The following is a 24,653-nucleotide window of genomic DNA, read 5'->3' on the forward strand; positions in this document are numbered from 1 at the left end:
GATCGCAAGTTAGAAACATCTAAATATATAACGAATGGTTTTGATTACTTGTTAATTGAATTATTCAAGCCAAATAAAATCACCAGAGCACAGCAGCTCTGGAGCTGCAAATCATATAAATATGTATCGGTTCGATCATTTTGCATGCTAGTGAAAATTACAGTAAGTACTAAAATTACCAAAACAAAGATTTGCTTTGTGCATATGCTTTCCAGACGTCAACAGTCACAATGGCGCGCCTGAAGCGAATAAGGCTCGAATACCGACGCGCTCGAATTGTGTGGAACGAATGATCAAATAGCAGAAGACTAGCAACTGTACTCACATTTTCATTTTGATGTATTTTTCAATTTTTGATATACCTATAACATGTAAGGGAATGACTGAGGATTGTGACTTAAAAGCACGTGACTGGAATATGAGAGTAAATCAAAACCGATTATTAAAAGATTAATGCTGCGAATAATTACGTTTGGTGAATCCCACGTTGTTGTTAAACGTAAAACCACCGCAACATGCAACATTGTCATATTACGACGGTATTTCTGCGGTAGATCTTGTTTTATTGCAGGGTTTTTAGCATTCCGTGTTTGTACGTTGTGTCTGAAAACTAATGGTCATATAGTGAGTTTTATTTATTTGATTGTGTCTGTTACTATACGATGATAGACGAGGCGATGTACTTTAATTAAAAGATGAGTCAGTCTCGGTCATGCCTTTTTCTTCGAAAATATATATATTTTTTGCTACTGACGTATTTGTAGGCATATTATTAATTATTTTCCGTTCTGTTGCTGTTTATGACGGCGTATTATGTTGTTGATAGAGTCACTTTTGGTGCTATGGCGCTGGTGTATTGGAATTTAGCATTACAAATTCGTAGTATATACCTGAATTCGCATATTGAACAAACAGTGTGATTCATAATAATGGATTATTTTTATTTATCCTTCGTAATAATAATTATTTATCTTTCAAGAGATTTATAATTAAAATTATTTATTTTCCACGACTTTTTATTAGAAATGTTTTTTAAGATTCGTCATTGAACCGTAGTTGTCAGTGAATTTTTGGATTTCAAAGAATAAGAAAAAAATAAGAATTTAGATCATGAAAATGTATTGATTGCAGTTTTCCTGCCTATCAGAACATAATATATACATTTTCATGAACATAGGGTACGGGAGGGTATTCCCATCACGCTACTAATTTCGGCATACATTATCTTTTTTGGCTACACTTTCCCAAATAAAAACTTTGCCGCTATATAACAATACTGAAACGAATGTAGCACTCATAGGCTTTAATGTGTTATAACTATTTTCATAAAAATGTAAGTAATTTGCTAAATTTTATTCAATAAACATCAAAACCACTGTTTTTCCACTGGCACGTAATCAGGCTGAAAAAACCACCAGCAATCGCTTACGCTGCTTATCTGCTCTTGATGATGGTTTGGAAAACACACAATTATGATCACGTTTACTTATTCTAGCAACTAAACAGCTGTGAATATGATTTCACAGAACAATTCTACTTCTTTTTATCACGGAAGTCCCCTCTGATATGAAAATATAAATCAATTTTCATTCACTAGCCATTAGCAGCATTTTGATTTTAATTCCAGCATATTGTGCGTTATTTACACTACTACCAATATATGAGGCCTGAAACGCCTGAAATGCTTCTATCGTGTTGACATAGCTGGTATTTGAGTGACAACCGGCGCTAATGTATATGAACGATTCAATGATACACTAGCGCCAGCAGCAAGCTGTTGTCACTGCAAAACTAATTATCTTCAATGAGCTCGGAATCTAGGCAATAGCGACAAGTTATCCATCGGTCTCTCTTTTCTTGTTTGATCTGTTTTTAAAAAGCAGTTAACGGGAAATTAGCAGTCATTGATTTTTCGTCGGAGAGCCCAATTTCGGAAGCAGTTTTTGGGCCCAAAAACGGAGTTCTGTTTGTAAAAATTTAAATACTGCATTTTTCTTGTCAATCTGAACACAGCGAATATATTTTCATGAACAAAACTTTTGTTTCAAACAAAAAAACTGCTTTTGAAATTGGCAGAATCGATGACGACTAATTTCACCTTAATCGCTGTGCTAGCCGTCGGATTTAAAAAACACAGACACCACTATAGAAAATGGGCTCAATTTAGCCGCAGCGACTTCATCATTTCTCACGACTATAACTCAAATTCGGTAGCGTTTTATTAAGACCAAAATACACGCCGATATTCAGTAAATATTATTCTATCAACTGGTATAAAAATCTTGTCTCGAATAATTATAGCTTCAACGTAATTCCTGAATATTGTTCAGGCTACCGCTTAATAGGCTGGAAATACCCACCCGTACCCTAATTATTATTATTAAAAACTGCTCTTGAAGTTCAAACCTCTTTGGTTGGTGGTCTGACAAATAATGAAATATATTTTCAGAAGCCCTTCTGTACATCCAATGCCATGGCATACTAAAATCTCTACAACTAGTACTAGTATAACTAGTACGAACTAGTTCATTTATGCGCTACTTAACCCTTTATAAGGCAGAAGCAATTATATTGTCACCAACGAAAAATATTTGTTTTGCGTCTATACTAAGATCAATATAATTATAGAAGCAAAATAAATATTTTTCGTTGATGGCAATATAGTTGCCACTGCCTTATAAAGGGTTAACAGAGAATAACCAGAAGGCCGTATTGAAGAAACTGTCTAAAGAAACGACAGGTATCTCATTAACGGTTCGTCGAAACCATCAAGTGGACATGAAGATCTGTCAACCAACATTTTAAAAGGGCGGATAAGCCAAGTGTCAAACAGAACGAGTGAGAGTTAATTTTCCTATGCTGCTCCAGCAAAAAAAAAATGTTGGTCGACATCTATGTAAACTCCGAATCTTCTGCTCGAAAACTTGCGGAATATCAGTCGATGAACGCGGGAGGAAATATTAATTGCAAGCAAACGGCAACAAATATCATCGATCGTATCATCATTAAATCGATCCATACCGCCTAACGAAAGCACCAGGTAATCAAATTTGTAGTGTACAGTTCATAAAATCGCCTAAATGTTGAGCTCGAAAATATATTGTTAGAACTTTTTGAATCAACTTTGAACAGAGTCACGCAGATGGCAGATCAATCATCGATCTCATCGATGAGCAAATTAGGTTTAGAGATGACTGGTGATGGTGAGTGACTGCGCTCCAATGTCATTTCTTTAGTCAGTTTCTTTAGGCCGTATAACGCAAATTAGAGCACTGAATTGAGAGACTGGCCATGTCACTCAATAACTAGCATCATTAAACTAAAGAATCTGACTAAAGAAAAGACATTGGAGCTCAGTCACTCGCGGCCTCCTGTCATCATTAAACCTGATTTGCTCAACGATGATTGTTGTGCGTGACTCTGTTCAAAGTTGCTAGGAAAAGTTCGAACAATATTTTTTCGAGTTCAACATTTAGGCGATTTTATGAACTGTACGATACAAATTTGATTGCCTGGTGTTTTCGTTAGGCAGCACGGATCGACTTCGTGATGATACGATGATATTTGTTGCCGTTTGCTAGCAGTCAATATTTTCTCCCGCGTTGATCGACTGATACTCCGCAAGTTTTCGAGCAAAAGATTCAGAAGGTTTCATCGAGATTCATGCGCACTTGGTTTCGACGAACCTGTCACTTCTTTAGTCCCCTCGCAAACCGGAGCATGCTGACTTGATTTAAATTGTAGTATTTGAATTTTTTGCATACAATATAAGAAGAAGAAGACAACGACAACAATCAATCTGTCACTGAGCTGGCGCCTCTCTCTCAGATTTCACCCGGGTGTTTGCTGTATAACCGGTATTGCACTCTCACACTCTCACTCGTTTGGTTTACGGTTGCGACATTTGCCCTTTTACTCAAAATGTACTCAAAATAATCTGCACATAACTAATGGTAAATTTCCATATGAAAATCCATATGATTATCATGTGCCACATATAAACACAATCCACCCAGAAGTACATAAAAAATTTTACCCATATGAATATCACGTGCAAATTTTAATGATAACTTTTAAAAACACATAAATGATAACTGTTTGGCACATAAAGTTCATTTACTGGGCACATTGCAAAAACCTATGTGTGGGATACATAGAAACTCTACGAAAAGTTTTCTCAGTGTACTTTTATCTTCAAATATTCTTAGGAAAGCAGACCGTACATCAGCAGATAATATGGATATACTGATAGCCAATGCATAGTTTGATTAAATGTTTTGACTAATTAGTTATTTGCGAAGTTACTGGCTTAAAAGTTTAAACACTCGCACACTCATATAAGTCGTTTATGTTCCCTTAAACTAATTATTAGAATTTTTTAATAATTGCGTCATAATTATTAAGAACTGAGTACACAACACATTAAGATTTGCCAAAATGTATAAATGCATAACATTCAGTTCTGTATGAAAGTATGTATTACTAATAAAGTTTTTCTGGTTTCTTTACAGCTACTCACGGCCACAGTCACAGCCACGGATCGTCTGGGGATGATGACCATGACCATGATCATGACCATGACCATGACCATGATCATCACTAGCCTTGCGGAAATCAATCAAAAGCTCATCCAAACTAGCATGGTGAAGATTCTTCAGTGTGATCGCACAATAATTTTATTATTGTCGTTATCAACTCGGTGACAGCAGGAGGTGAAAGTGGCGAGATAGCTTAGAATAGATAAATGTTTTACGATAGTATAGCAACGCCTAAAACACTGCAGCTGTGATAGAGATCAACTTATTTTAAATTTTATATCTTCGGAAAACCACATATAGACGCTTTTGTATTATTTTAGTTTTAAATATTAATATTATAGATTAGTTAGTATTGATAAACAAGGAAATAATTCCGACACCAGGGATACGCAACACGACTATCATATAACTATAGATCAGTAGGAAACGATATTCATTTTTGAAAAAGACTTGAATCGAGGTTTATTCTGCAATAGCATTTAATAAATAACATAATCATAACATATCACTTGACTATGCCTCCAGTTCTTTAGATCGAGTTAGAGAAAATTTCCGGGTCAACTGGCTAATTTATTTATTTAACTACGTATTCATGTAACACAAGTAACCTTCTAATGGTTCCCGATCTGACATGACATTCAACACCTTGACCACTCGGCCACCTGTTCCAAGCTGAAATACAAGCAATTCTAGAATGTACGACTGTGTGCTTGCGGAGGAACTATAGACATTTGAATATTTACATCATGTCCGACAGCCAAGCAGCTCTAAAAGCTTCAAAGTCGGCGACATGCACATCAAAACATGTCTGGGAATGTGTTCAACTACTTCAAAAATTGTCTTATCGTAACCAAGTCAACCTGTACGGAGTCCCAGGTCACTGTAGATTCGATGAAAATAAAAGAGCTGATGCGCTCGCAAGACTCGGATCATCTCATCAATTCGTAGGACCTGAGCCCTTCTGTGGCTTATCTGGTTCTGCTTTAAAAATGGAGCTAAAAGCATGGAAATGTATGAAAGTGGAATCAAATTGGATTAACACTTTCAATACTAGGCAGTCAAAACGGTTTATCTCTCCAAACATTTTAATGACTCGCGATATCCTGGAGCTTTCGAAGAAATATCTAAACATTTATACTGGTCTTATAACATTGTCCGAGCCGCTATCATATGAAACTTATGTGAAAACTTCAAGATGATAAATGTCGCTTCTGTGGCATAGAAAAAGAAGACTCGGAACACCTGTTATGCCAATGTCCTGCAATTCTTAATAAAAGATTAAGGTTCTTCGACATATGGCTGTTAGAACCCTCTGATATTTGGAAAACAACTCCTAGCGCAGTAGTGCACTTCATCCGAAGTGCATCGCCGACCTGGACAAATGCTATTAGTCAAAGGCCTCGTACAGAGTAAACGCGACACGACTTCGCTCTCATGTTGCTAAATGCACAGTCCTGCTTCGGGCGAAAAAGGGCTGCGCGTATAACTACAGCAAGAAATGTCGCGTCGCATGTCGCTTGCACTCTGGCGGTACCCAAACAATGACTATCGCTTCTGATAGCGGTGCGTCATCTTGACAATATAGCTATAATAAAACGGGGATATATCATAATAGATCAAACAAATGGTCGCAGTGACAAAAGTACCCAACATGGAAAAAACTGGTTCTCGAAGTTTGCATACAATGTGATTTTTGCTAAACAGTTTTCTGTTGAGAAAAATGTTCCAAAGGATTTTTCAAAGTCTTGATCTTGATAGCTTCTGGCACTTTTATATACGCTCGACACAGTCGACAGATGGTTCAATTGACAAATACATTGAGAGAATGAGTGGAAGTTTAAAATGTAAGCTGGCACTAGAGTGACTATATACAGAGTGGCGACATGTCATCCCAAAAGTATTGCAATCTAGCAATGCTTATTTCCTTTCTCTTTCCTGCGTACGCGGATTGGAATGACACTGACAGATAATTATCATTCCAATTTTGACATTGTCGACACTTTATATACAGTCACTCTAGCTGGCACATCAAACAATGTACACAAAACGTGAATTAAGAGAAAATTAATAGAAAATCTTTAAATGTACACCCGACCAAAGAGTGAAAGCTAACTTAAGCTTTTTTAGATTTTCGTTAGACACATTTGCGTATTGGTATCAGGTATCAGCATCCATGGCTCGAGTAGCATGTTCCTCACAATGGAAGATTTGTACCTTGCCCATCTTGTCCATGTTATCATTTACCTGATGACGATAGGAAGGAAAACAAAGGGAATAGGAAGGGGTGGATAGGGAATTGGACTACACAAACACATATACCCCCAAGAGAATACTGTAATGCTTGGTTGTTAACTTATTAATAACACCACAATAGATCAAAGAACTGGTCGCCAGTGGTCCAAGGTCCCCTACAAGGAAAAAAAAACTTAAGACTTGTTCGCGATAAAATTTGGACACCCCTAAACAAACACAGTTTCGGAAATGCATTAACAAATGAGTGAAATATTTTACAGAGTGATAGACGTGTCTTTCTGAAAATATAACACTTGTTTATATTACACGCGCTCAGCGTAAAATGGCATCGAAAGAAGAGCAGGTGCGAAAAGCAATTGTGTGCGGTCGCAATGAAAATCTGGATCTCTCGTTAAGAAAACTTGCCAAAAAGCTAGGATTTCCTCCAAGCACTGTTTACAGTGTTTTAAAATCGTTCGATACTCGCTTGATAACAGCTAGGAAGAAGGGAAGTGGAACAAAAAACGGATGTGAGGAACCACCACAAGGATGCGAAGGTAAAACAAGTATTACGGAGGAGACCAGATCTTTCTGTACGTACCATTGCTCGTAAGATAAAAATGTTGCCAACATTCGTGCACACTTCTAAGCAACGACACGGCATGAAGTCTTTCAAGGTGAGGACTGTGCCAAACCGTAATGATAAGCAAAATACGATGGTCAAAACACGCGCTCGTAAGCTTTATCGCGAATATTTAACGAAGCTAAACCAGATGTACGGCATTCAGTATGCTTAGTTTTTCTAATTGAGTATCAAAGGCGATGACTGTTTTAGATTTTGAATTAGCCGCACAAAGTGCTTTGATAGCGGACTGGCTATAGGAACAGAAGTAGATAATCTTGCCTATCAGTTCTTGTGAATTGCATATTGAGCTCCGCACATAATTGCAAAGATTTTATCTTGAAAAACGGTACAGTAACTACCCGACGAATAGAATTCCTTCAATTCCAGCTCTCGGCAGTTAACACCAGCACCTGTGCGACCTTCGTACAAGGAACCGTCAGTATAAGAGACCACATAGTCGAGAATTTTCCTTTCCATACATTCTGACAGCCACTTTTCTCTAGGAGGCAAGTTTATTGAGAAAGTACTATATGGAAAAGTACGCATAAAGCAAGAGTGAAGTTTTCCTCAGCAACAAGTTGCGACCACAATCGATAATGATCAATGAACCCGTTCACAGGCTGCCAAAAACTAATCGCGTGTAGTTGATAAGCACATAACGTTGCTTTTTGCTTTAGGTGGAAGTGTAGAGGTTTAATATTGACAATAGCTTCTAGGGCGGCAGTAGGAGTTGTAGTAAATGCACCAGACATTGCCATTAAACACATCCTTTGAAGATGGTTTAGCTTTGTCTGGACAGTCACAACTTCCCCTCTCTGCCACCATACAAGTCAACCATACGCCAGCATTGGTCTGGCAACGACCATATACAACTAGTGTATGTATTTGGGTTTAAGGCCCCAAGAGTTGCCAATTGCTCGTCTACATTGCTCGAAGGCAATGCACGCTTTCTTAATTCGGAAATCTTATTTGATTGTGGACCAGTCAAGCTCGGAATTGACAATCAACCCCACGTACTTTACCTCGTTTATAACATCAAAATCCAAATCATAAAAGCGCAGGCTCCATTGGTGTTTTTACGTTTTGAAAATAAAACGATAAATGTTTTGCTCGGATTTGCCGAAAGTCCAGATTCTCGGCACCATGTTTCCAAAACGCGTAGTGCCTGCTGCATTATGTCAAATAATGTGAATACACATGTACATTCCAACTATTAAGTCGAGATAGTCATATCATATGACCAAAACAGTGCAAAACCTTATGACGGATAGCCCTGACTATTAAGTTTTCTCAACAGCCCATCCGCCACAAGGTTCCATAAAAGAGGCGAGAGGACGCAACCTTGTGTTACTAAGTATTTGTTCTACCCAGATAACACAAGATCGTAATAGAAAGAACACATTAAATCGTTTGTATTTCAATTTTGCATTGGAGTTGTATAATGATTAGAGTATGTGGTTGGTAAACGGCTGGATAATGCGGAATATAGACCCCATAGTGGTCGTTAACCTCTTATCCAGCAACTCCGATCCCGACCTCCTCGTGGTACCAGCTGGAATGGAGCAACTTTAGCGGAGATCGGGTAACCAACCCCGGTGGAAACTAAGGTTGTATACTAACCGGGAAGGAGGTATAGTGAGTCTCGGCACTATAAGATGGCAGCCCCATCGCGAGACTCGGTAGTGTTGCCCCAGTACGGCTACACACCTAAATTAAACTTAAACTAACAACATTCAAGCATATTCGGAGCGAAATATTCGGCATCGACCTAGGCGACGGAACAAGGACGACGAATGGAGACTCGGGACTTGGAACTGCAGATCGCTAAATTTCGCAGGTTGCGAGCGGGTGCTGATTGGACAGCTGGAACCCCGCAAACTCGGCATCGTAGCTCTGCAGGAAATCTGTCACAAAGGAGAGAAGGTATGGAAGATCCGGGGCGGAAAGGCCCAGTTTTATCAGAGCGGTGGCGCTACCAACGAACTGGGAACGGGCTTTGTAGTGTTGAGCGGAATGCAGGATCGCGTGATAGATTGGAAGGCGATCAAAGAGAGAATATGTGTATTGAAGATAAAGGGCCGTTTCTTCAATTATAGCATCATTAACGTGCACTACCCTCACGAAGGTAGACCCGACGATGAGAAAGAAGCGTTCTACGCGAGGCTGGAGGCAACGTACGACAGCTGCTCGTCACGGGGCATCAAGATCGTCATCGGGGATATGAACGCCCAGGTCGGTAGGGAAGAGATGTATAGACCGGTGGTAGGACCCCATAGCCTGCACACCGACACAAACGATAACGGCCAACGATGTATAAACTTCGCAGCCTCCCGAGGCCTACAATGAACCAAATTGACCACGTTCTCGTAGAGGGCCGGTTTTTCTCTAACATCACGAACGAATGCTCCCGTCGGGATGCGGATATTGATTCTGACCATTACCTAGTAGCAGTACATGTGCACTCAAAGCTGTCTCCACCGTATACCGAACACGTTAAAGCCGCCCTCCTCGGCTGAACATCAGGCAGTTAGATATCCCACAAGCTGTCGAGAACTACGTGCGAGTACTGAATGAGGCACTGCCTTCTTCCGAGAAGTTAGGTGCTTCAAACCTCGAAGACGGTTGGGGCAGAATACGCTCGGCCATCGGAGAGGTTGAGCCACATAATAGAGGTTTTCCGTCAAAAATTTTTTTTTCACTAAATGTTCGGTTTTGACTCTTAGAAATGATACCCATATAAAACTTTCTTTATTAAAGCCTCTAACTACTGTAAAAATGAAAAACTAAAATACGTATATTTCAACCGGTCACTTCTCGGATGTCTTACATGCCTTTTTGTACCAGTGTCCTCTATTTTCACCACTTCGAAACCATTTGTGCCACTCTTTACTCTTGTGGCAAGCAACAAACGAAATGAAAAAGAAGGTAATCATTAGCTTTTCATTCGTTTTATCCTTTTCACTCTACCGCTGATACACATATGTCAAAAACTGTTATGCAATGCTGCCAGAAAATCTGAAAATTTTGATAAACAGTGCAGCCGAAACGAATTTTTTAAAACTCAACATTCGTGATTTGGTGAAAAGAAACTCAACATTCTTGCAATTTGCATTGTTTAAAAAATCGTAGTAAATTCTAGAGTCAACGAAAAAAATATATTTTTGCACCATTGTCACTCGTATTGGGAGTACTTTTGAGAAAAAATAAGAAAAGGAGGGGTATGATCTGACGGAAAACCTCTATTGAGCGTCAGAGTACATAAACTGATTAGTTTGATGGGGAATGCCAATAAGCGGTGGAGGGGAAAAAACTGCTTGGAAAAATTATCTAAGTATTGCCACTAGAGAGAACCTGGACAAATACCGACGAGCTAGGAACCAGTTGACCACGATCCTGAGGAGGAAAACGCGCCAGAAGGAGGACAGAGATCATGAATAATTAGAGCAACTATTCCGAGCTAATGACACGGGCACAAGTTTTATGAGAAGGTGAACCGAACTCGGAAGGGCTATACACCGAAACCTGACATGTGTAGGGACGAGGGAGGGAATCTGATTACAAACGAGCGCGAGGTGGTCGACAGATGGAATCAGTTCTTCGATGAACTCCTCAATGGAGAAGTCGCAGTAGGAGGCGGAACGGAATTTAACCTAGGAGCGCCCATGGAAGATAGTAATGTCCTAGCACCTGATCTCCAAGAAGTCAAACGAGAAATCGGGCTGTTGAAGATCAATAAAGCCGCTGGGAAGGACCGCCTACACAACGCCTATGAAACGCTAGCAAAGGTTCTACACAGGGTTATTTCAAGGAGGAAAAGCTACCGGAGGAATGGATGGAAGGAGCGGTTTGTCCCCTCTACAAAAAAGGTGATCCGTTAGACTGCTGCTACTGTCGTTGTATTACGCTGGTAAACGCCGCCTACAAGGTACTCTCCCAGATCCTGTTACGCCGGTTGTCACCGATAGCACAAGGGTTCGTAGGGAATTATCAGGCGAGTTTCATGGGGGCTTGCTCAACTACGGACCAAATTTTTACTATCCGACAGATCTTGTCTTGGCAGAAATGTCGGGAGTACAACGTGCCCACGCATCACATCTTTATTGATTTCAAAGCAGTATACGATACAGTCGATCAAGACAAGCTATGGCAGATAATGCACGAACACGGTTTTCCGGACAGACTGACGCGACTGATCAGAGCTACATTGGATCGATTGATGTGTTTCGTATGCTTCTCTGGGACACTCTCGAGTCCCTTCGAGACGTGGCGAGGGTTGAGACAAGGTGATGGTTTATCCTGCATGCTGTTCAACATCGCTCTTGAGGGGGTGATCCGACGAGCGGGCATCGAAACGAGAGGCACGATTTTTACCAAGGGTAGCCAACTTCTAGGCTTTGCAGATGCCTTCGATATCATAGCCAGGAACTTTGCGACCAAATACATGAAAGGAAGAGGCTCAAAGGAAACAAACGCGCGCCTCCCACAGACGGGAACCGTTGAGTTCGAGTTCGTGTATTTGGGATCGCTGGTGACCGCGGATAACAACACTAGTAAGGATCCAAGCGGGAAATCGGGCCTACTTTGCCCTTCGTAAAACGCTACGATCAGGAAGCGTACGCCGCCGCACAAAGCTAGCAATGTACAAAACTCTTATTAGACCGGTAGTTCTTTATGGACTTGAAGCCGTGACGCTGCTCACGGAGGACATGCGCGCCCTTGCCGTGTTCGAGCGGAAAGTGCTGTGGACGGAGGCGTATGAATCACGAGCTACAGGCACTGCTTGGGGAGACTCCCATCGTATTGTCGACGAGCGGCCCAGACCGAGTTGAATGGAAACGAGTGCTTGAAACAGCACGAGTCACCCCGGCTCTATGCTGCTGAAGAAGAAGAAGAAGATGTCAAAACAAAGTGAATAATAAATTGTTTCGCAGTCATGCGTGTCCTCATATACAACTCATGACTGTGAATTATAAAGCAGTACAGATGATTGCAATATTAAGTTATATCTTAATCATATATTCAGGGGTATTAAGTTGCGTGTTATAAAAACCGCTGAATAAAATGCAAGATAGAATTACAAATAATTGTCAAAATTTTCACACTCGTATTACCTCCACTTTGGTACATATATATTCTTATACGGTGTGAAATATAACTTTTTCCTTCAGATATGATTTCGTATATCTCAGTTGCAACCGAGATATACAAACCAATTTGTTTACTAGGAATCCACTTTATGATTATTGAAGGTACATTATGGTAACAAGCTTCCTCCAAAATGGAAGCGAAAGATACGTTATCAAACGCATCTTCAATATCCAGAAAAGTTCCTAAGCAACATTCCTTTCGTGAAAAAACAACCTCAATTTTATTCACCACGTCATGTAACAAAGTGGTTGTAGACTTGCCACTTTGATAAGCATGTTGTGCTGAATGAAGAGGAAGAGGTGTTTGAAGTATTTGAATCCTTTCTGCAGTAGAATAGGGTATATTCCATCTGTTCCAGGGGATTTATATGGATAGAAGGTGTTCACGGCCCACTCAATCGTTTCAGTTGTGCCAAGTTTCCGAGAGAAAGTCCATTAGTCTAAGCCACCTAAAACGATTTCTGGATCTTTTCGAACGTTCCACACAGCCTGGAAAGTGACTATTAAAGAGACATTCCAAGATTTCATTGTCGTTCGCGCAGTATTCGCCATTCGAACTTCGAATGTTATTGACCTGATAAGCTTTCGATTTTGACAGTATTTTATTAGGCCGACTTGCCTCCCAATCGGAAAATCTCACATTGCGAAAAGTTGCAGCGTTCAAGGAGACACCCGAATGATCAAAATATACAAAGCAACAAGCAGATATTGGTGTCTCGTTTGAAACATGCCATCGTGCCAACTCATGACTCATGACTCATGACATGATCCTGTTGGAGTGGAGTGTTATATCTAACACATCCTCTCTTCCAGCTTGTATAAAAGTTGGACAATTGCCAATGTTGAGTATTCTAAGGTTGGTACTACTCAAATATCTCATCAAATCAGAGCCTCTCAGATTAATAGATTAGCAAGCCCATTAGATTGGCAGTATTTCACTACATTTCTGAAATCGTCACTGGGAGACGGTTCGTCATGTGGTAAGTATGCAGAGCAGTAGACGTAGCGCCTATGGACATTATCCATGCTATTTTATTGAAAACAGAAAAGTTCTGGTTTCCAGTATCCGTCGAATGAAAGTAACCATTGCGAAAATATGGCTCCTGAACCAGAGCTAATAAAAAGTTTTTCGCATAAACACAAATTTGTTGCCCGTTTGTGTTGAAGATTTATTTGTGCAACTCTAATTATTTGACTAGTGGAGTATGGGTATAAACAATCACTAGCACAGATCAGACAGAAAATTGTAAACGAAGCCAATAATGTCGGCCAGAACACACTTGGTGTAATCTCCAAAAGAAGAATGGAACTGAACTTCTATGTTGTTCCCACGTGATGCATGGGAGAACAAAGACCGACTGTAGCAGAGCCCCGCATGACACAGTTGGGGCAAGATGCCCAAAGCACTCCGTTCGTTACTGGCATGTTTTCACCCTTCCAACCATCAATACGGAATTACACTTTTACTTAGGGGCTTAGGGTCTCATGGCCCAATTTTTGGCTAAGTTTACATCTAGGCACTAACCGCCCAAAAGAGCGCAACTGGAGAATGTATACAGACCGAGTAAGAATTTCCTTCTCTAAGTTAATCCAGCAAAAATAATTCCACTTTCCCTGTCTTCGTATGACAACCAAGTTTGCGTATTCCAGCAGCCGGCACCACGTGGAGGTAGGGATAGCAATTAGTGAACGGAGGTGATATATTTGCACATATTTTCTCTTTTGCCAGCCGCAATTGCCGAAAAATTAACTTCAAATTGAAATTACTGCATCATGCACTATGCATCACATAGTAATAGAAGTTAATATTTTAGAAATTATAACAATCGAATTGTTTGCTTGTTCCGCTAGTTCACTATTTTTCATAAAACATTCCTATTGGCAACGGCGAGACACAGAGACGTGGGTGGTTATAACTAATTTAGCTTATAAATTAGGCTATAATCAATCATAAAAATAAAGCAGCAATGTTGATGCCCGAGCATTATTAGCATTTTAATTGTTGTTTTTTGAATAAAAAAAATTAACGTTTCGAACCAACGTTTTCAACCGGTTGGAAAACCCTGCTGTAAATGCTGTAAATTAGATTTCTCCAAGTTCACCTTATCATATAACTTTATCGTCTTTGATGCATTTTTTCTTTTCGTTCCTGAGTTCTTCCACAAAATTTCTTCCCATTTCAACCGTTAAAGTAGTGAATAAAACAAATGCAGCCAGCTCTTTTGTTTCGCTTAGTTGCCCGGACCATTGTACCCCAAGACAGAAAGTGAACTGTTTTATACGTGGGAAAAAGGATATGCTGTTCTTATCCCAGCCATGGTGGTTAGTACTCTGGGATGAGGTGAATGTTACTGCCAGGGTGAAGAGTGGAAAAGGACTCAACAAAATGTGCCGTTTACTCATGTAGAAAGCAAAAATGCTGCAAAAATCGGTTTGCCCGCTAAATTACAAAGACAGGATATAATGGCGCGTGTCAAACGTACACAATGACCTATTTCTTTCATCAATTAGCGCTGATTAATGATACTATTGTAGGTACATGATTTACTATTTCACCTTTCGGTAAGTCCTAGTAACAGCATGATGTATACATGATGTGTAGTATTGTTTTCGGGGTTGAAATAAGAAATGCTGCTATTTCACTGTAAACAGTTTGAGCAGCACAAGCGCAGTGAATATTGTTTTTTTTTCATGTCGTTTAAAATCTGAGAAAAATGGAGCGTCACTGTAAAGGAATTGATCAATCCGTACAAAACTTGGAGAAATTGACTGTATGTAAGGGGCAAAAGTGCGTTGGGGTAAAAGTGCTATTCAATGATTTATCAGTGCAAATTCCGAGTCAATTGACTACAATGGCGTGGATGGGTACTTTGACAGTTGTTTATAAATCATAGTTGTTGAGCTATGTGTAAATGTTATTTTAGAATGGTTTTGATGTAATATTTCGTTACACGGCAAATACGATATCAAAAGGAAAATTATTTGCTGAAAAATTGTAGCAACGTTTTACATCACCCAAATATCTCTTTTGAAAAATGCGCTGAGAAGAATTTACAAAATATATTTCGCTTTTCCATAATTTGGACAAACCCCGTCATGCGCCTAGACGAGGCAAAAGTGCGATTCATTGACAAGGCAAAAATGCAAAGTTAATTATATACATTTTTAGGCAGAGTATTACCGATACTAGAAATGGAAGTTCTGCAGAAAACTGTAAGCTCCACAGGTGCTGACCGAAGAAAAACAATGTCTATTGGCTGGTGAAACAAAAAGAAACGTTTGGTGAAGTTTGGATCTGACGGAGGCTGAAGCATACCAGCGGAAAATTTCTTAAGAAAAAGAATATTTCTTTGCGAACCATATCGTAGATTGTAGATATGATGACAGCTGTGCCAATATAATGGATTCAAGCTTCGAACTTTTGCTCCGCGGTATTCGCACTTGATCAGAAAAATGAAGAATTTATTTTGCATAACACTATTACTTCAGACGATTTATAGTTATAGTTATTTATATTTATAGTTATTTATATTTATAGTTATTTATATTTATAGTTATTTATATTTATAGTTATTTATATTTATAGTTATTTATATTTATAGTTATTTATATTTATAGTTATTTATATTTAAATTTATTTATATGACAGACTGTCTGTCTGTCTGTCTGTCTGTCTGTCTGTCTGTCTGTCTGTCTGTCTGTCTGTCTGTCTGTCTGTCTGTCTGTCTGTCTGTCTGTCTGTCTGTCTGTCTGTCTGTCTGTCTGTCTGTCTGTCTGTCTGTCCGTCCGTCCGTCCGTCCGTCTGTCTGTCTGTCTGTCTGTCTGTCTGTCTGTCTGTCTGTCTGTCTGTCTGTCTGTCTGTCTGTCTGTCTGTCTGTCTGTCTGTCTGTCTGTCTGTCTGTCTGTCTGTCTGTCTGTCTGTCTGTCTGTCTGTCTGTCTGTCTGTCTGTCTGTCTGTCTGTCTGTCTGTCTGTCTGTCTGTCTGTCTGTCTGTCTGTCTGTCTGTCTGTCTGTCTGTCTGTCTGTCTGTCTGTCTGTCTGTCTGTCTGTCTGTCTGTCTGTCTGTCTGTCTGTCTGTCTGTCTGTCTGTCTGTCTGTCTGTCTGTCTGTCTGTCTGTCTGTCTGTCTGTCTGTCTGTCTGTCTGTCTGTCTGTCTGTCTGTCTGTCTGTCTGTCTGTCTGTCTGTCTGTCTGTCTGTCTGTCTGTCTGTCTGTCTGTCTGTCTGTCTGTCTGTCTGTCTGTCTGTCTGTCTGTCTGTCTGTCTGTCTGTCTGTCTGTCTGTCTGTCTGTCTGTCTGTCTGTCTGTCTGTCTGTCTGTCTGTCTGTCTGTCTGTCTGTCTGTCTGTCTGTCTGTCTGTCTGTCTGTCTGTCTGTCTGTCTGTCTGTCTGTCTGTCTGTCTGTCTGTCTGTCTGTCTGTCTGTCTGTCTGTCTGTCTGTCTGTCTGTCTGTCTGTCTGTCTGTCTGTCTGTCTGTCTGTCTGTCTGTCTGTCTGTCTGTCTGTCTGTCTGTCTGTCTGTCTGTCTGTCTGTCTGTCTGTCTGTCTGTCTGTCTGTCTGTCTGTCTGTCTGTCTGTCTGTCTGTCTGTCTGTCTGTCTGTCTGTCTGTCTGTCTGTCTGTCTGTCTGTCTGTCTGTCTGTCTGTCTGTCTGTCTGTCTGTCTGTCTGTCTGTCTGTCTGTCTGTCTGTCTGTCTGTCTGTCTGTCTGTCTGTCTGTCTGTCTGTCTGTCTGTCTGTCTGTCTGTCTGTCTGTCTGTCTGTCTGTCTGTCTGTCTGTCTGTCTGTCTGTCTGTCTGTCTGTCTGTCTGTCTGTCTGTCTGTCTGTCTGTCTGTCTGTCTGTCTGTCTGTCTGTCTGTCTGTCTGTCTGTCTGTCTGTCTGTCTGTCTGTCTGTCTGTCTGTCTGTCTGTCTGTCTGTCTGTCTGTCTGTCTGTCTGTCTGTCTGTCTGTCTGTCTGTCTGTCTGTCTGTCTGTCTGTCTGTCTGTCTGTCTGTCTGTCTGTCTGTCTGTCTGTCTGTCTGTCTGTCTGTCTGTCTGTCTGTCTGTCTGTCTGTCTGTCTGTCTGTCTGTCTGTCTGTCTGTCTGTCTGTCTGTCTGTCTGTCTGTCTGTCTGTCTGTCTGTCTGTCTGTCTGTCTGTCTGTCTGTCTGTCTGTCTGTCTGTCTGTCTGTCTGTCTGTCTGTCTGTCTGTCTGTCTGTCTGTCTGTCTGTCTGTCTGTCTGTCTGTCTGTCTGTCTGTCTGTCTGTCTGTCTGTCTGTCTGTCTGTCTGTCTGTCTGTCTGTCTGTCTGTCTGTCTGTCTGTCTGTCTGTCTGTCTGTCTGTCTGTCTGTCTGTCTGTCTGTCTGTCTGTCTGTCTGTCTGTCTGTCTGTCTGTCTGTCTGTCTGTCTGTCTGTCTGTCTGTCTGTCTGTCTGTCTGTCTGTCTGTCTGTCTGTCTGTCTGTCTGTCTGTCTGTCTGTCTGTCTGTCTGTCTGTCTGTCTGTCTGTCTGTCTGTCTGTCTGTCTGTCTGTCTGTCTGTCTGTCTGTCTGTCTGTCTGTCTGTCTGTCTGTCTGTCTGTCTGTCTGTCTGTCTGTCTGTCTGTCTGTCTGTCTGTCTGTCTGTCTGTCTGTCTGTCTGTCTGTCTGTCTGTCTGTCTGTCTGTCTGTCTGTCTGTCTGTCTGTCTGTCTGTCTGTCTGTCTGTCTGTCTGTCTGTCTGTCTGTCTGTCTGTCTGTCTGTCTGTCTGTCTGTCTGTCTGTCTGTCTGTCTGTCTGTCTGTCTGTCTGTCTGTCTGTCTGTCTGTCTGTCTGTCTGTCTGTCTGTCTGTCTGTCTGTCTGTCTGTCTGTCTGTCTGTCTGTCTGTCTGTCTGTCTGTCTGTCTGTCTGTCTGTCTGTCTGTCTGTCTGTCTGTCTGTCTGTCTGTCTGTCTGTCTGTCTGTCTGTCTGTCTGTCTGTCTGTCTGTCTGTCTGTCTGTCTGTCTGTCTGTCTGTCTGTCTGTCTGTCTGTCTGTCTGTCTGTCTGTCTGTCTGTCTGTCTGTCTGTCTGTCTGTCTGTCTGTCTGTCTGTCTGTCTGTCTGTCTGTCTGTCTGTCTGTCTGTCTGTCTGTCTGTCTGTCTGTCTGTCTGTCTGTCTGTCTGTCTGTCTGTCTGTCTGTCTGTCTGTCTGTCTGTCTGTCTGTCTGTCTGTCTGTCTGTCTGTCTGTCTGTCTGTCTGTCTGTCTGTCTGTCTGTCTGTCTGTCCCTATGTTCCTTTTAGAATCGAAAACTACTAAACCGATCGGCGTGAAAATTTGCCTATAGGGGTTTTTGATGTCAGGGAAGGTTCTAACGATGGTTAGAGACCCCTCCGCCCCACTAAGAGGGGGGGCTCCCATACAAATGAAACACAAATTTCTGCATAACTCGAGAATTAATCAAGCAAATGGAACAAAATTTTACAAGTGGGTGTTTTTGGGGACAAGAATTTTCTATGGTGAATTGAGACCCCTCCCCACTTTAGGAGGGGGGGCTCCTATACAAATGAAATACAAATTTCCTCATAACTCGAAAACTAATTAATCAAAAGGAACCATATGTGGCATGTGGGTGGTTTTGGAGGCATGAATTTTTTCTATGATGAATTAGGGGGGCTCCGTAGGTGAAAGGTTACCGAGTCTGCTTTGACAAGCGAGTGGTCGTGGGTTCGAATCTTAGTAGAATCAAGCAATTCGATGTCAAGTAACTTTAGCATGGGTTTATTCTCAGGCCCCTCCATTTACCCTTCCTTCATGCTGAATTCTATATTTACCCTCTGAAGCGTCTTGACAGTGCAAATGTCCCTCCTATAGTTTAAGTGTACTGGTCAGAGGTACGAATAAGTCCTTACCAGGGACGGCTATAATATGGGATAGTACTGGCAGCGAGGAAAGAGTGGGTAAAGTAGATCAAGCTTTGAAGGAAGGGTAAACCTCAATACACTCAAGCACGCATAAAATTTAATAAGCATATCGCCCACTCAATAGCGATTATAGCAAAAAGAAATGCAGTGCAGGTCATACAACAAACCCCAGGGTGATATTTAAATAGATCAACTATACTGGTCGCAGTAATGAGTCCACACATGGAAAATAATAAAGAATAGAACCCCTCTCCCTTTTTAGGAGGGGGGGCTCTCATACAAATGAAATACAAATTTCCTCATAACTCGAAAAGTAATCAAGCAAATGGAACCAAATTTGGCATGTGGGGGGTTTCGGAGGTAGGATTTTTTTAAATGATGGTTTGAGACCCCTCACCCCTGTGGTAGGGGGATAAGGACTATCATACAAATAAAACAGAAATTTTTGCGTTACTCAAAAACCAATCGAACTCGAGAAATTTTAGACTTTTTCATAAAACATTAGTCAATAACAAGACCACCAAAAACTATCAATAGTAACATTAGATAACTCAGCGCGAGACGGCCACAGGCCGCGAGCGTTGCCGGCGACCTGCCGTCAGATTCGCCGGCCACTGCGGGGAGACAGCCCCCCGTAGAGATCACCTCTATCTAGGTTTATTTATTTTCCCAGATCTACTGACCTCTATTACTTTCCTTCAGTTGTGTCACCCCTGCGAAATGGTACTTTCTACGAAAAGATTTTCCGTGAAATGGTACATCCCGCGTAAGGTTTTTCGCGAAATGGTATTCTGCGAATCTCTATATTTCGCGTTATGGTCAACCGAGAATTGGTGTTCCGCAAAATGGTATTCGGCGAAATGGTTTGTAATGATGGCGAATATTTAAATGCTATCCGCTTTATTTTATCAGGCTAAGCAATGGGGGGAGTTGTTTTCTACTTTACTGTGAGGAAAATTTGTATATTAAAACACCCATGAACTCCCCAGAAACTTGCAAAACTGGAGATTGTGACAAAGGTCATTCGAGATTCACGATTTATGTACAACACTGTTTAATTTGTGGCAATACGAAGTTTGTCGGGTCAGCTAGTGTCATATATGCTCAGAAATAAGAAGTATAAGCTAATAAATACCGAAATTTCATCCGAGGGTCCTTTACAGGTAAAGGATATAGCTATAGGTTAACTTACCCTATCCTTTAGTGCATTTATGTGTTTTTGATGAATTATCAATTTTAACCGATTTTAGAAGTAATTTCTCATTGCAAAGATGAAAATATTCCATATATCTTTTGCTCTGTTAGCATTTGCATTTGACATCTTTGCATATTTTATGGTATGCCTCTCGATCATTTAAAATACTAAGTTTCCGTAGTAAGATCTCCGTTATATTTGAAATTTTTTTTTTCATTAGTTTGGCTATACGCAGCAAAAGGATACGAGTGGCGAGGCCGTCATCGGCCTCAGCCAAAGCCTGGCAGAAGGCACAAAAAATAACGAGTGACTGACAGAGTAGCAATCTGTTTATCCTGCAAACGCATCAACATGTTCGACTCTAAAAAACAAAATGGAGACTAGTTCAATCGAGCTGAAAGTCCAGCCGAACATATTCTATCCTACATCTATCTTGTATCTATCCTACATACACTAGCATGGCTCTTTAACGTACAGCAGGAATGAACTTCGTACTGGCGCGCGCATTTACTAATTTATAGACTAAACGGCCGGTAAACATGCATTCAGAAAACTTTAATATCTCCGAACATCGTAACTAGTAGCAGTTAATTTTTTGCTTAACACCTTGAATGTTGATTTTATGGTAGTGTCAGAGCGGAAATCTGTGGAAATATTTTTCTACACGCTATTGAAAATTGACAAAAATAACAAATTTTTGGTTCAACAAGCCTACTAGTAAAAAATCTGTCTTAATATAATCTAAACTATTAGTTTATAATCCCTTTAATGTGAATTGCCCTTTAAAAGTATAGAATTTTAAGCAACATGGTAGCTAGATACTAAAAGATTAAATGATATTAATTTTTTCATTTTCCAAATTTTTTTTACAATGTGTTTCACCTTCTTTAACCCCTCTAAGGTCTACATCATTTTTAGCACCGCAAAATTCATTAAAATTGCCGTAACTTTTTAATCCTTCAATATTTTTTCACCAAATTTGGGAGTTTTGCCGAAAATATTTTCTATTTTCATAATATCTATAGATAATGGCCATATGTCATATGCTCCCGGAGTTATTTCGGAATTCCTTGGGGGACCGAGATATGGCTTTTTGAGATAAAGTTGCCAAATATCTAAAATTTGTTTGAAATCTGTTGATTTTTGTAAACATATCATCGACTGTGGACATATCAGTTACTTTGCCGCAGTTAGGAGCCATGGTGCGCGTCATCCGGATCCGGGGGGACACTATAAATCCGGAACCGGTTCCCGCAACGGGACATTTCAGCATCAGTAAAGCATCTCGTGTCGCTTAACCAAAAAACATCAGCATTCGACAAAAAAGCGATTGGTGATCATCTCATGGCTCTCAGAAAGAAAATATTTTCGGCAAAATTCCCAAATTTGGTGAAAAAATATTGAAAGATAAAAAAGTTACGGCCATTTTAGTGAATTTTGCGGTGCTAAAAATGATGTAAACATAAGAGGGGTTAATGCCTATTAAAAAAACACTTATTAAAACAATTTATGCATATTTCTTATTTTGAGATTTTGTCCGAGCTTTTTCGGATTCTGCCCCATAGTGCTCAGGTGTCCCACAAGGCATCAATTTAGGACCATTGTTGTTTATCATATTCTTTATTGACGTCTGCAATGTGTTACCATGTGTTACCGACAGGTGACGATCTCAAAATTTTCTGGACTATCAGTGCTCCCACAGACTGTCAGTTGCTGTAAAAATTCATTGAGAAGTTTTACGACTGGTGCCAACACAATTTCATGGCTATCAGCGTGGCGGAACGCTCTGTAATCACGTTGACGAGAAAAAAGAACCCAATTCAATGCAGATATAGAATAGGAAACGAGGAAATGGAGAGCACCAATGTTGTACGTGACCTCGGTGTTTTGATAGACTCAGAACTAACCTTCCGGGAGCATTATAGTCATATCATCGCTAAATCTCAACGGAACCTCGGGATTATTTTCCATATCTCAGCTGAATTCCGCGACTCATACAGCCTGCGCGACTTGTACCTTGACAGCACAGCAGCTATCATATGGAGTGTGTTCCGCGGCATTTGGATCCACAGAATCGAAAAAGTCCAATCGAGATTCATTAGATATGCTTTGAGACTTCTTCCTTGGCGAAATCCAAATGAGCTATCACCGTGCGAAGCAAGATGCAGACTTCTGGGAATGGATACCCTCCGAAAGCGAAGGAACATTCAATGGACGGCCTTTGTCGGCAAACTGTTGTTCGGGGGAAATCGACGCGCCGTGGGTTCTCACCAGAATAAATGTAAATGGTCATCTAAAATTATAAAAGAAGAAAACTTATCCAATTTAATTCTACTGTGTATATTTTATTCACGACAGATACGTATTTCGCCTACGACTTGCAGGCTTCCTCAGTGTCTGTTTTCGAACTAAATTAGCCAAAGCAATTTTACAGTTTTTATAAGAGCTAATAGGTACGTGATCTATGTGCGATCTATGTGATCTATTTCTGTTTCTGTGCTTTCAAACATACATACATACATGGTTGGTAAACGGCTGGATAATGCGGAATATAGACCCCATAGTGGTCGTTAGCCTCTTATCCAGCAACTCCGATCCCGACTTCCTCGTGGTACCAGCCGGATTACGAGCAACCTTAGCGGAGATCGGGTAACCAACCCCGGTGGAAACTAAGGTCGTATACTAACCGGGAAGGAGGTATAGTGAGTCTCGGCACTATAAGATGGCAGCCCCATCGCGAGACTCGGTAGTGTTGCCCCAGTACGGCTACACACCTAAATTAAACTTAAACTAACAACATTCAAGCATATTCGGAGCGGAATATTCGGCATCGACTTAGGCGACGGAACAAGGACGACGAGACTCGGGACTTGGAACTGCAGATCGCTAAATTTCGCAGGTTGCGAGCGGGTGCTGATTGAACAGCATGGAATGCAGGATCGCGTGATAGATTGGAAGGCGATCAACGAGAGAATGTGTGTATTGAGAAAAAAGGGCCGTTTCTTCAATTATAGCATCATTAACGTGCACTACCCGCACGAAGGTAGACTCGACGATGAGAAAGAAGCGTTCTACGCGAGGCTGGAGGCAACGTACGACAGCTGCTCGTCACGGGACATCAAGATCGTCATCGGGGATATGAACGCCCAGGTCGGTAGGGAAGAGATGTATAGACCGGTGGTAGGACCCCATAGCCTGCACACCGACACAAACGATAACGGCCAACGATGTATAAACTTCGCAGCTTCCCGAGGCCTGGTGATCCGAACCACCTTCTTCCCGCGCAAGGATATCCTCAAAGCCACCTGGAGATCACCTGACCAACGTACAATGAACCAAATTGACCACGTTCTCATAGAGGGCCGGTTTTTCTCTAACATCATGAACGTTCGCTCCCGTCGGGGTGCGGGTATTGATTCTGACCATTACCTAGTAGCAGTACATGTGCGCTCAAAGCTGTCCACCGTATACCGGACACGTCAAAGCCGCCCTCTTCGGCTGAACATCAGGCAGCTAGATAACCCACAAGCTGCTGAAAACTACGCGCGAGTACTGAATGAGGCACTGCCATCTTCCGAGGAGTTAGGTGCTACAAACCTCGAAGACGATTGGGATAGAATACGCTCGGCCATCGGAGAGGCCGCTACCGCGGCACTAGGTTTTGAGCCTCGGAATTCACAAAATGATTGGTTTGATGGGGAATGCCAACAAGCGGTGGAGGAGAAAAAAATGCTTGGACAAAGTATCTAAGTACTAGAGAGAACCTGGCCAAATACCGACGAACTAGGAACCAATTGACCACGATCCTGAGGAGAAAAAAGCGCCAAAAGGAGGACAGAGATCGTGAAGAATTAGAGCAACTATTCCGAGCTAATGACACGCGCAAGTTTTATGAGAAGGTGAACCAAACTCGAAAGGGCTACACTCCGAAACCTGGCATGTGTAGGGACGAGGAAGGGAATCTAATTACAAACGAGCGCGAGGTGGTCGACAGGTGGAAGCAGTTCTTCGATGAACACCTCAATGGCGAAGTCGCAGAAGGAGGCGGATCGGAAATTAACCTA

At 41.2% G+C, this 24,653-nt stretch overlaps 1 protein-coding gene across 1 annotated transcript in view; it reads left to right on the forward strand.

Annotated features, from left to right (window-relative positions):
- Positions 1-5,163, forward strand: part of LOC128746013 (zinc transporter ZIP1-like) — a 43,590-nt gene extending 38,427 nt beyond the window's left edge. Inside the window, exon 3 of the mRNA XM_053843068.1 lies at positions 4,512-5,163. Within this exon, the coding sequence (XP_053699043.1) occupies positions 4,512-4,603 (92 nt within the window). The 3' untranslated portion in view covers positions 4,604-5,163. The remainder of the gene's footprint in view (positions 1-4,511) is intronic.
- The last annotated feature ends 19,490 nt before the right edge of the window (positions 5,164-24,653 follow it).

The sequence above is a fragment of the Sabethes cyaneus genome, chromosome 1, assembly GCF_943734655.1.
Source record: "Sabethes cyaneus chromosome 1, idSabCyanKW18_F2, whole genome shotgun sequence".
NCBI classification, from domain to species: domain Eukaryota; kingdom Metazoa; phylum Arthropoda; class Insecta; order Diptera; family Culicidae; genus Sabethes; species Sabethes cyaneus.